General features: G+C 40.9%; 1 protein-coding gene across 8 annotated transcripts in view; it reads left to right on the top strand.

Annotated features, from left to right (window-relative positions):
- Window positions 1-13,925, top strand: part of SLC18B1 (solute carrier family 18 member B1) — a 108,656-nt gene that overhangs the window by 92,675 nt on the left and 2,056 nt on the right. For all 8 annotated transcript variants that reach the window (XM_056566566.1, XM_056566568.1, XM_056566563.1 and 5 more), the window contains 3 exons: window positions 7,796-7,870; window positions 13,632-13,725; window positions 13,815-13,867. In XM_056566566.1, the coding sequence (XP_056422541.1) occupies window positions 7,796-7,870; window positions 13,632-13,725; window positions 13,815-13,867 (222 nt within the window). The remainder of the gene's footprint in view (window positions 1-7,795; window positions 7,871-13,631; window positions 13,726-13,814; window positions 13,868-13,925) is intronic.

Below are 13,925 nucleotides of genomic sequence, written 5' to 3'. Positions count from 1 at the left end.
CTCAACATACAGTAATTTCAACATACAATGGTCTTTTCTGGACCATTGTAACTTGAAACCAGACTCCACATACAATGCTACGGACAGTCCAGATCTGCGAAACATGTCAATGGCTGGAGGAACTGACCAATTAGAATGGACATTCACACCTGTACTACTGATGTGCATGCACTGACTGTCTGGTAGCACCTTCCTACAATACAGGGAGGTACTACATGTTCTGTATTACTCTTTACCTGTGCCTTTAGTTCTTTAGCTGCTCCTTTTTACACAGGTAAGGGCGGCTACATTTTGCGTGTACTGTACAGGACCCTGAAGAAGCTCCTGTCCTCTATATAGACCAGACTTTCCCAACCAGGGTGTCTCCAGCGGTTGCAAAACTTCAACTCCAAGCATGCCTTGACAGCCTTTGGCTGTCCAGGCATGCTGGGAGTTGTAGTTTTGCAACCGCTGGAGGCACCCTGGATGGGAAACACTGACATAGACAGTGATTACAGCTTCCAGCAGCTCTTTCCTTCTTTTATATGTAAGTATTTGCTTTATCTGTATTAGTTATCTACTTATTTCTATTTAATCCTCACTTTTTCTTATCTTTGGATGACATTTTGATGGCTTCAGAACCAATTGCCAGGTTTCCATAGAGTTCTGGTCTCAACATACCGTATATATACTCAAGTATAAACCAACCGGAATATAAGCCGAGGCCCCTAATTTCACCCCAAAAACCCAGGAAAAGTTATTGACTCGACTATAAGCCTAGGGTGGGAAATACATCATCCCCCCCCTCATGTCATAAACCCCCCCCCCTTTCATCATCCAGACCCCCGTCATCATCACCCCCGTCATTTTCACCCCGTCATTATCCCCCACCTCTCATCATCACCGCCTGTCAATCCCTTTTAGTGGTCTTCAACCTGCGGACCTCCAGATGTTGCAAAACTACAACTCCCAGCATGCCCGGACAGCCATCAGCTGTCCAGGCATACTCAGAGTTGCAGTTCTGAAACCTCTGGAGGTCCGGAGGTTGAAGACCACTGCGGCCTTCGTCATCATCCAGACCCCCCCCTTTAGTTTTCTACTCCCCTCGGTGGGAAGGAAGGGTGAGCTGGTCCAGGCCATCTATGCTGCAGGGACCGTCTGGTGTCGAGGGTTAGTCGTTCCCGGCTGTCCATTTTCACAGGGAGGCCCTCTTCTCCGCTCCAGGCCCGGCCCTGGCCTAGTGACGTTGCCTTGACGATGACGCACAGGGACGCAGTGGTCTTCAACCTGCGGACCTCCAGAGTTTTCAGAACTGCAACTCCCAGCATGCCCGGACAGCTGACATCTGGATGTCCGCAGGTTGAAGACCACTGAGAAGGGATTGACAGGTGGAGAGTTCCCTCGATTATAAGCCGAGGGGGGCGTTTTAAGCACGAAAAATCGTACTGAAAAACTCTGCTTATACTCGAGTATATACGGTACAATGGTCTTTAACATACAAAGGCCATCCTGGAACCAATTAATATTGTAACTTGAGGGACCACTGTGTTATTTTTTTTTTTGTCAGAGTAAGTAAAAATAAAATTAATTCTTAATTATAAAGATCAAAGCAAAACTAACAAAATATCTATATCCACAGTAAAATGTATATGGTAAGAAAAGTCTGACTTCAGAGGATATATGATTTGATATAAAAGGCCAGCCATGGGGAAAAGATTCATTGGATGGGTTATGGCTCTTTATCATAACCCCATGGCACAGGTTTGAGTTAATGGGGTATTGTCTGAACCCTTCCCAATACATAATGGGACACATCAAGGGTGCCACCTGTCGCCTTATCTATACATACTGGTTATGGAAAAATTAGCAGACACATTAAGATCAAACCCTGCAATCTCTGGAATAATTATTGGCTCAAGACCACATAAACTGGCTTTATTTGCAGATGATCTCTAAATTTATATAACTTCCCCCAAAATTTTCTTCCGTCTATACTTCAGGAATTCTCAATATTTGGTAGGTAAAGTAATGTTTAAAATGAATCTTAAAAAAATCAGAAATACTAATATTACCCTTTAGAAGAAAAGGAGATGTTGAAAGCAGTCTTTCCCTTTAAATGGGCAGAAACTAAAATTACTTATCTTGGAGTAGATATTCCCTCCAACCTCGATGAATTGAATTATATAATTATAATTACTTTACAGCTTTGAAAAAAGTAGAGACTGATTGTAATAAATGGTCATTGAAACACATAACTTGGTTTGGGAAGATTAACACTTTAAAAATGGACATTCCCCCTAGATTATTATACATTTTTTAATCATTCCCATAGTATTTCCCCAACTCTTTTTTTTAAAGAGGTACTCCCGTGGAAAACTTTTTTTTTTTTTTTCTAAATCTACAGGTGCCAGAAAGTTAAACAGATTTGTAAATTACTTCTATTAAAAAAATCTTTAATCCTTACTTATTAGCTGTTGAATACTACAGAGGAAATGGTTTTCTTGGAACACAGAGCTCTCTGCTGGCATTGTGACCACAGTGCTCTCTGTTGATATCTCTGTCCATTTTAAGAACAGTCCAGAGTAGGAGAAAATCCCCATAGCAGACATATGCTTCTCTGGTCAGTTCCTAAAATGGACAGAGATGTCAGCAGAGAGCACTGTGGCCATCATGTCAGCAGAGAGCTCTGTGTTCCAAAAAGAAAACCATTTCCTCTGTAGTATTCAGCAGCTAATAAGTACTGGAAGGATTAAGATTTTTTAATCCTCTAACACCCCTAATTGATAACCCTGCCGTACCATATACACTAAACAAAAGTGGACTTTTCCCTAAGTGGCCCAATAGCCTCCCTAGAATAAGGGATGTTGGGAGCCCAATGGGAATAATGGAGTTGATTGAAATAGTTCAGGGAGGAGTAATCCCCAAATGAGCTTTGGTATTATTATTTCCAACTCAGGGGTTACATAAATTTACTTAAAAAAGAAAAATAATTGAACTCCATCCTGAAGATGTCAGTGTGAAGGAAGCGACCCCCAAAACATCTCGTATCAACTATATACAAAATCTGTTTGATAGAAAAAATAGAGGGGAGTAACCCACAACAAGAAAAAATGGGCTGAGGATCTGGGAATAAACAGAACAGAAAATGAATGGAGGAAAATACACTGTTCAAAAAAAATAAAGGGAACTCTAAGATAACACATCCTAGATCTGAATGAACTAATCGTATGAAATACTTTCGTCTTTACATAGTTGAATGTGCTGACAACAAATTTATCAAATTTATCAACCCATGGAGGTCTAGATATGGAGTCACACTCAAAATCAAAGTGGAAAACCACACTACAGGCTGACCAAACTTTGATGTAATGTCCTTTTTAAAACAAGTCAAAATGAGACTCAGTAGTGTGTGTGGCCTCCACGTGCCCGTATGACCTCCCTAACACACCCAGGCATGCTCCAGATGAGGTGGCAGATGGTCTCCTGAGGGATATCCTCCCAGACCTGGGCTAAAGCATCCGCCAACTTCTGGACAGTCTGTGGTGCAACATGGTGTTGTCCCAGATGTGCTCAAGAGGATTCAGGTCTGGGGAACAGGCGGGCCAGTCCATAGCATCAATGCCTCCCTCTTGCAGGAACTGCTGACACACTCCAGCCACAAAAGGTCTAGCATTTTCTTGCATTAGGAGGAACCCAGGGCCAACTGCACAAGCATATGGTCTCACAAGGGGTCTGAGGATCTCATCTCGTACCTAATGGCAGTCAGGCTACCTCTGAGCCACTTGTGTGGGTTGTAGACTCAGTCTCATGCTACCACTAGAGTGAAAGCACCACCAGCATTCAAAAGTGTCCAAAACATCAGCCATGAAGCATAGGAACTGAGAAGTGGGCTGGGGTAAACTCCCCAGTACAGGTCACCTGTCTAACCCAGGTAGAAGTATAGTGCCGCCTTCAAAAAATCAAAATAGACAAATCGCCAGGTCCAGAAGGCAATCACCTCCGTGTTCTAAAGGAATTAAGTAATGTAATAGACAGACCCCTATTTTTAATATTCAGGGACTATATAGTAACAGGGACTGTTCCCCAGGACTGGCGCATGACAAATGTGGTGCCAATATTTAAAAAGGGGTCAAAAGGTGACCCCGGGAATTATAGGCCTGTTAGTTTAATCTCCGTTGTATGTAAATTGTTTGAGGGTTTTCTAAGGGATGCTATTTTGGAGTATCTTGATAAAAATAAATGTGTGACTCCATATCAGCATGGCTTTATGAGGGATCGGTCCTGTCAAACTAACCTGATAAGCTTTTATGAGGAGGTGAGCTCCAGACTGGACCAGGGGCAATAGCTGGATGTCATATATCTGGATTTTTCCAAAGCATTTGATACGGTGCCACATAAAAGATTGGTGCATAAAATGAGAATGATGGGGCTGGGGGAGAATGTGTGCAAGTGGCTAATAACTGGCTCAGTAATAGGAAACAGAGGGTGGTTATTAATGGTACTTATTCTGATTGGGTGACTGTTACTAGTAGGGTACCACAGGGGTCCGTTTCGGGTCCTGTTCTATTTAATATATTCATTAATGACCTTGTAGAAGGGTTGAATAGTAAAGTAGCAATATGTGCAGATGATACTAAACTCTGTAAAGCAGTAAACACTATAGAGGACAGGGCACTGTTACAAATGGATCTGGATAGGTTGGAGGTTTGGGCTGGGAAGTGGCACATGAGGTTCAACACTGATAAATGTAAGATAATGCACGTGGGGAAGAATAATCCGGGCTGGGATTATGTATTAAATGGGAGCACACTTGGGAGGACTGATGTAGAAAAGGATTTAGGAGTCTTAGTTAATAGTAAATTTAGCTGTAGTGACCAGTGTCGGGCAGCTGCTGCCAAGGCAAATAAAATCATGGGATGCATCAATAGGAGCATAGATGCCCTTGACAAGAAAATAATTCTACTGCTGTAAAAATCACTAGTCAGACCCCACATAGAATACTGTGTACAGTACTGGGCACCAGTGTACAAGAAAGATATAGTGGAGCCGGAGAGGGTTCAAAGACAGGCAACCAGAGTAATATGGGGAATGGGAGGACTACAGTACCCAGAAAGCTCAGAATTAGGGTTATTTAGTTCAGAAAAAAGACGACTTAGAGGCAACCTAATAACTATGTATAAATATATCGGGGGACCGTACAGAGATCTCTCCCATGATCTATTTATACCCAGGGCTGTATCTATAACAAGGGGGCATCCTCTACATTTAGAGGAAAGAAGGTTTCTACACCAGCACAGACAGGGGTTCTTTACTGTAAAAGCAGTGAGACTGTGTAATTCTCTTTCTGAGGAGGTGGTCTGAAGAGGTGGTCATGGTTAAAGGAGTAATTTACAAATCTGTTTAACTTTCTGGCACCAGTTGATAACTTTCTGGCACCAGTTTTCCACCGGAGTACCCCTTTAACTCTGTAAAAGAATTTAAAAGGGGTCTGGATGCATTTTGGAGAATAATAACATTAAAGGTTATGGATACTAGATTTATAGGAACAGAAGGTTGATCCAGGGATTTATTCCATATTTGGAGTCAGGAAGGAATTTTTACCTCTAGTGTTTTTTTCCTTCCTCTGGATCAACTCAGTAGGGACTCATTAGGGATATAGGTTGAACGTGATGCACTCTGGTCTTTTTTCAACCTTATGAACTATGTTACTATTTTGCATGAACATTAACTATAAGGGTACAGCCACACATTGCATTTTATTTCGGTTAGGCTGGGTTCACATCACGTTTTTGCCCATATGGGACCGCATACGGCAGGGGCAGCTGAAAACTTGCGCTCCCCTATGCCTTCATATGCGGTCCCGTATGTAATTTATTTCAATCCGATCGGCTCATTTTTGCCCCGTATGCGGTTTTCCCACCGCACCTAAAATCGTGGTCGACTACTTTTTTTGGTCCGGTGGAAAACTGCATACGGGGCAAAAATGAGCCGACTGGAGTCAGCGTTTCACTCCGGTCAGCTCATTGAAATGAATTACATATGGGACCGCATACGGGAGTGCAAGTTTTCAGCTCTCCCTGCCCTAATGCGGTCCCATATGGGACAAAACGTGAGGTGAACCCAGCCTTACACAGCTGAATGTTGCTGAGCAACAGCAAACACCTGCTGGTTTACTGCTGATTTTGGCTTTGCCATAGAAAACAATGTGGAAAATCCACAATAAATCTGTAACAAATCCATCACAACAGGTGACATCCTGTAGATACGAAATCCACACCATTGGTCAATTTCCACAGTATGGATTCTGTAAATATTGCACTGAAAATCTGTGTGTAAAATCCACAGCATATCTACATCTCATGAACTGGAGTTTGACTTTTGTTATCACACAAGTTTTAATTGCTTTGGATATTAATGTGTGGTTTTAGTTTTGCTTTTATATATATGAGTTAAAGGGGTATTCCGGGATTTTTTTTCTTTGACTATGCTACAGGGGCTGTACAGTTTGTGTAGTTCATAATATAGTGTCTGTACCTGTGTGTGATGGGTTTTCTCACAATTCTTATGTTATTTTCACCCCAATATTTATTTTTACCAGCATACAAAAGGACTGTTGTTTTCCCAGCTTGCAATGCTGCTGAGACCTGCCTCACTAGTCAGCTGATGACAGGGAGCCTGTCTGCTTCAATGGGTGAAGTGATCGCTTGGTGGGAGAGAGATCATTCTGCAACTAATGCAACAGCTGTAGGCACCTTGATTGAAAACCACAGGTCTTTTGTTTCAATGGGAGGGGTGGCTGATGTGTGGGAGGGAGGAAAATGGAATTGTGGGATTTGTAGTCAAAAAAAGAAAAGTCAAACAGGAAATACAAGTTCAGAAAAAGCTAGCCACAGTGTTATGGTAATCTCACAACATAGCCATTTAGCCCCAAGACAAGCGTAGATCCTTCCTGAGCATGTCCATTACTGCCTGACAGGTACGTACTAAAATCACCTTATGGTGAGAGAACCCCTTTAATTGTATTTATTTATTTTTAAATGTGGCATTCTATGCATTTTTCTATTAAAGTGGTTAGAGATGAGCGAACTTACAGTGATTCGTTTCGTCACAAACTTCTTGGCTTGGCAGTTACTGACTGCATAAATTAGTTCAGCTTTTAGGTGCTCCGTTGGGCTGGAAAAGGTAGATACAGTCCTAGGAGAGAGTCTCCTAGGACTGTATCCAACTTTTCCAGCCCACCGGAGCACCTTAAAGCTGAACTCATTTATGCAGTGCTAAAGTCAGCAACTGCAGAGCCAAGAAGTTGGTGACTAATCAAAGCACTGTACGTTCGCTCATCTCTAAAAGGGGTAGTCTAAGATGTAATGAATCTATATGTGGCTAGGAGGCTGGTAAAAAAAAATAAAAAATACCTCAGTCTTCGCAGCTCTGTCTGGTGACTTCTGGTCCCCCACTGCTCCCTTCCTGTAATCACCTCTGTGACAATGCGTTGGAGCAGGACCTGCCCACTCAAAGACTTGTTTGAGACGGGATGCCACGGTGGCCACTGACTGGCTGATTGGGGAGCCACTGCTTTGCCACATCTTGGAAGTGGCAGCAGGACATCGGAAGTGGCTAGACTGAAAGTTGCGAGATGACCCGAGTAGGTAAATTACATCCCCAAACCCCCCGCCCCCCCAAGTGCTGCGAAATCTGTTGGCACTACATAAATAAATATTATTGTTATTATTATTAACTATACAATAAACATATGCCCATAAACATGTGGTTTTGACATCCTGCACTTTTATATAATTTGCATCTCATTTACTTCCAGTGAGAACGGCTTTGAAGAAGGTCTTAGTACTTTGGGCTTGATATCTGGACTGTTCAGTGCACTGTGGTCTGCAGGGTATGTACATCTATATCCTCAGGGTTCGTATTTATAGATCCAACCAATTTATTTTACAGTGCGTTCAGGAAGCCTTCAGACCTTGTGTTAAAATAATAATAAAAAAAATTGTCCCCTACCAATCTGTACTCAATACCCTATAATGACAAAGTGAAACTAGAATGTTAGAAATATTTGCTAATGTATTAACATAGTAGCATAGTATTTAAAAGGAAAAACTAAAATATTGTATTGACCTGAGGATTTGGACCCTTTACTCAGTACTTAGTTGAAGCACCAATGGCAATGATTTCAGCCCTCAGTCATCTTGCGTATGATGCTACAAGGTTTGCACACTTTTAGGGATATTCTACCATTCTTTTGAATGAGGACCATCGGTAAACAGCCATTTTCTGATATCTCTAAATATTCAATTGCGTTCAAGTCAGGCCTCTGGCTGGGCCACTCTAGGACATTTTGTTATTCCTAAGCACACAGTGTGCTTTCTTTGCTGTGTGCTTAGGCATTACCTTGTTGAAAGGCGAACCCTTGGTCCAATCTGAGGTCCAGATCTCTCTGGATCATGTTTTTATTAAGAACTCTGTATTATGCTCCATTCAGCTTCCCCTAAATGCTGACCAGTCTCCCTGTCCCAGTTGCTCAAAAACACCCCCATAACATGATGCTGCCACCACCATGCTTCACAGTTGAGATGGAATTAAAGGGGAACTACCATGCTGACAACTTATCCCCTATCTAAAGGATAGGGGATAAGTTGCCTGATCGTGCGGGGTCCTGCCGCTGGGGACCCCCGCGATCTCGCACGCAGCACCCCACTCTCATCAGGCCCCGGAGCGAACATTCGCTCCAGGTCTGATGACGGGGCCGTTGATCATGACGTCACAGCTCCGCCCCCGTGTGTGCCGGCTCAATGCAAGTCTATGGCAGGGGGCAAGACAGCTGTCTCGCCCCCTTCCATAGACTTACATTGAGACGGCGGAGCGTGACATCACATGAGGGTGGAGCCGTGGCATCACGATACACCGGCCCCGTGATCGGCAGTCATCAGACCCGGAGCGATGTTTGATCCGGGGCCTGATGAGAGCGGGGTGCTGCGTGCGAGATCGCGGTGGTCCCCAGAGGCGGGACCCCGCACGATCAGGCAACTTATCCCCTATCCTTTAGATACGGGATAAGTTGTCACCACAGTAGTACCTCTTTAAGTAAGATATTAGAAGTATCTGGTTTCATCCACACATGAGGCTTGAAATGAAGGCAAAATAATTCAATCTTTTTTCATCACACTAGAGAATCTTGTTTTTTGCAGTCTGAGAGTCTTTGAAGTGCCTATTTGCAAACTCCGGATGGGCTTTGTGTCTCTTACTGAGGTTTATTTCTGACCACTCCCATCTGCATAAAGGATCATTGGAGCTCAAATTGATCATTGGGTTCTTGTTCACTTCTCTTACTGAGGCCCTTCTCCCAAATTACGGTACTTTGGTATAGTGGCCAGCATTAGTCAGCTGCGACACCTTATATACTGTCCAATTATCTGAATTTACCACAGGTGACTCCAATCATGGTGTAGAAACATCTCAAAGTTGATTAAAAGAAATGGGTCTGAATACCTATCTTTCCTTTTATTTCTTTTTTAAATAATTTTGCAAATATTTCTAAAATTCTATCTACATATTATTATTATTATTATTATTATATGCATATTGATGGAAAGAAACATCATTTTTTTTTTTTTTGCACTTGGCCGAAACATAACAAAAATGAAAAAATAAAAGGCTCTGAAGACTTTTCGAATGGACTGTTTGTTCACATCTGTGTCAGAGGCTCCGATTGGGCCCCTGCTTTTAAATGTAAACTACTCATCAGGGCACAGAAATTGAGTCCTCACACATCCCTGTATATGGAAAAATAAAGAAGTTATAGGGGTCTCAGAAGAGGATTTTCAACATGCTAATTTTCATACAAAAAGTTACAATTTTTTAAAAGAAGTAAGACAAAATAAAACCTATATAATTTGGGTGTCATTGTAACCTTATTGACTTACAGAATAAACATGAAACAAGAAACTGATTTACCTGTGTTGTCGGGGTGTTCGTCAAAATGTGTCGCATTGCGCCGCAAATTGTGTCTGCGCCAGAATTTGTGCTAAAAACTCAAAAAAAAAAAAACTTTCTATTTTACTAACACAAATGGGGTGTGGCCATTGGGAAAAGGGGTGTACCAGCTGAAAGGGGGCATGTTCCCGAAGTTTTTGAAAAATTCCAACATATTTACTAATGTTTGTGGTGGATTTGAGCTCTGGTAAACCCCACAGCTCAGAGCAAGAATTAGTAAATACCATGAAAAATGCCTGTTGGGAAACAAACCCAACAAAGAAAACTACACTCTACTCTTAGTAAATCATGGACAATGGCCCTCATTTACTATTGCAAACCCGACATGTTTTGTTGCGTTGTGCACCTGATTCTGTCGCATTGCACCAGAAATTCTCTCTGTGCCAGATTTTGCACCAGATTTTGCGCCAGAATTGAAAAAACCCAGACTAACTCTCCATTTTGCTAAGAGAACCCGAAAAAGGGGCGTGGTCTCCATAAAGGGGCGTTTTTTTCACAAAAAAACAACATATTTACTAAGGTTTCCACATAAAATGTGGTGGATTTGAGCTGAGGAAAACCAGACAGATCAGAGCATGTGTTTAAAAAAAAATAAAATGAATAAAAAAAATGAAAAAACCATACCATAGTAAATACCATACCATAGTAAATACCATGGAAAATACATTGTAGGGAATTAAAACTCACAAAGAAACCTACACTCCACTCTTGGTAAATAAGGGCCAATGTGTCATTTTTTACAAAAAGCGCACTGCATAGAAGGTGAAGGGCCCCAAAAATTAAAAATATAAATGCATTTTTTTCCATTTTGCCCCACAAATAATTTTATTTTTATTAATTTTTTTGTTTCCTTGTAGATTTTGTGGTGAAATGATTGTCATTCCAAAGTAAAATTGGGGCACAAAAAACAAACCCTCATATGGGTCTGTAGGTAAAAATTGAAAGCGGAAATAATAAAAATGAGGAAAATTCAACCCTTTAGGTGTAGACAGGTAATAAATGTATAAATATTATGGGTAAATAAAATGTTTTGGAGAAAAATGAGGATGTAGCTGGTTTTCTGTCTATTCAAAATAAAAAAATAAAAAGCGTGAATTAACGTAAAATAAAATAAGTACACTTAAAAATATTTCTAAAAGGCTAGAATCTGAGCAGGGCTACAGATTCATCATGATATGTATATGGTATCACAATAAAACATAAAAGTGAAAAATGCTATGCAAATGTTGTTTAGAAAGTACAGTATATGCCACCTTACTGGACTAGGTCCAAAATATAGCTCTGATACAATAGCCTTATCATAGGATGCATAAAGATTGGTGCAAATAAACATAGTAAATGTCTGATAGTACCAAGTTCCGGGTTGTAACAATTTAATAAAGCAGTATATGCAATTAAAAACACAATAGATCTGGTTGGAAAGGGCAATTGTTGAGACAAGCTGCTTATCTGTAGTTGCTATCGCCACAGGTTGGCACGGCTGCTCCCGGCCTATGGGTGTATGCTACCTGTGTTCCCGAATCAGAGATTGTGGCTCTGAATGAGTAAAACAGAGATCGTAGCTGTAAGTGGGTATCTATGAGGAAGCGCTGTCTATTGGTACAGCATGAAGGTGCCGGCTTCTTCAGCTGCTCTGTGGCATGGATCGGCGTCCAGCTTAGGGTGGCGGAGATCAAGTAGCAGAAGTAGCGCTGGCAAACCTGGTTTAAAGCTTCCTTGTGCAGCAGTTAAGTCTGTTGTGTATATACTGTACTTTCTAAACAGCATTAACTTTTATGTTTTATTGTGATACCATACATACCATACCATACATATCATTTTGAATCTGTAGCAAGGGCCCTGCTCAGATTCTAGTCTTTTATAAATATTTGTATTTATTTTATTTTACGTTTATTCATAATAAAATCCATGTGAATTGTCAGAAAACCAGCTACAGCCTCATTTTTATCCTACACCTTTTATATACCGATAATATTTATACATTTATTACCTGTCTACACCTAGAGGGCTGAATTTTCATCATTTTGATTATTTCTGTTTCCTCGGCACTTCTGGGTAAAGTATAACTCAGTACCTTGGTGCAGACATTGATTACCTTTTATAATGTGTAGCCACCCAAATTCCGTATTAAACATTTAAAGCATTATGATTTTTAGAAGGTGTGGCAGAAAAAAAGTCCTTAAAGAGGTACTCCGGTGGAAAACTATTTATTTATTTATTTATTTATTTTTTAAATCAACTGGTGTCAGAAAGTTAAACAGATTTGTAAATTGCTTATATTAAAAAAAATCTTAATCCTTCCAGTACTTATAAGCGGCTGTATACTACAGAGAAAATGCTTTTCTTTTTGGATTTCTCTTTTGTCACAACCACAGTGCTCTCTACTTACCTCTGCTGTCTATTTTAGGAAGCAGGAGAAAATCTCCATAGCAAATATATGCTGCTCTGGACAGTTCCTAAAACGGATGGCAGAGGTCAGCAGAGAGCACTGTGGTTGGAACAGATGAGATATACAAAAAGATAAGCATTTCCTCTGAAGTATTCAGCCCCTAAAAAGTACTGGAAGGATTAAGATTTTTTAATAGAAGTAATTTACAAATCTGTTTAACGTTCTGGCACCAGTTGATTAATAAAAAAGTTTTCCACCGGAGTGCCCTAAAGAGGTATTCCCAGCTCCATGATCAGCTAGGACATGTAAAGTGATACTTTTGTAAAGATCCTTTTTCTTTTCATGTTACTGCTGCTCCTTTCTGCCCCTTATTTACTGCTCATTACCTAGGTTACCAACCACCTCTCCACTAAGCAGGAGAGGGACATGATCCTACACATACATGCTGGCTCCCCTGTGTGCCTTGTTAGCCAGGAACCTTATCTTATGTAAATATCATGAGTAAATATTAGTGAGTTATACAAAGTACTAGTAACTTGTACACAACCAGCAGAGCCCGCCCAATTGTTGGAAGAGGAAGAGCCAAGGATGTTTTCATGGGGAAAGCCCTCCTCTCTGACTTTTCAGCAGAAGCGGCCCATGGCCATTTTACACGGGGTGATTCTGACAATCACCCTATGTAAAGTGGCTATGAGCCGCTGCTGATAAAAAGTAGTGAGTGTTCCTAACAACTATGTTTGCTGATAAAAGGCCCTTGTAAAAGGGCTAGTGACCAGTCGTTGTCAGTGAACCATATAATAGGGTATTTTAAGGACACAAACTTCTGGCGCTTGTGGGATCCGTGATCTGCACACAAGCCCCTGATTCCAAGCTGTTTTGACTACCTGCTCTGATCTGTCTGGTTTTCCTCAACTCATATCCACTACATTTTATGTGGAAACCTTAGTAAATATGTTGGGATTTTTTGAAAATGTTGGGGACACTCTGCCCCTTTTACTGATGGACACGCCCCTTTTTCGGGTTTCCTCAGTAACATGGAGAGTTGTTTTTATTTATTTATTTTTTTTTCAATTCTGATGCAAATTCTGTTGCAGACAGAATTTCTGGGGCAATGCGCCAGAATCTGGCACACAACCTGCCAAAACATGTTAGGTTTACAATAGTAAATCAGGGCCATTGTTTCTGAGTTGGACACCCGCTACAGTGTATAAAATTTGCTTCAATTATTTAACCTATTTCTTTTTTCTTTATACATTTTCAGAGCATTTGTAGGCCCAACAGTTGGGGGGTTTCTGAATGAAAAGTTTCATTTTAAGTGGGCAGCTGCCAGTCAAGGACTTTTACCTCTACTGGCTGTGAGTAACCACAGAGTTTTATATCAATGTGATAAAAATATTGATGGTTTTATTATTTACTGTTGCATTTTTATTAATTTATTTTTCAGTTTGTACTGAGTTTACTATATTATGCCTGGGAAGCGCATAAAAAGAAAAAAAGGTGAGCCTTTCTTAGATTAAAGTATCTCTACCATTTTTTCCCAACCAAGATGCCACCA

Source organism: Hyla sarda, chromosome 3 (assembly GCF_029499605.1).
Source record: "Hyla sarda isolate aHylSar1 chromosome 3, aHylSar1.hap1, whole genome shotgun sequence".
NCBI lineage: Eukaryota > Metazoa > Chordata > Amphibia > Anura > Hylidae > Hyla > Hyla sarda.
Note: the sequence above shows the minus strand (reverse complement) of the source record. Positions and strands in the feature narration are given on the sequence as shown.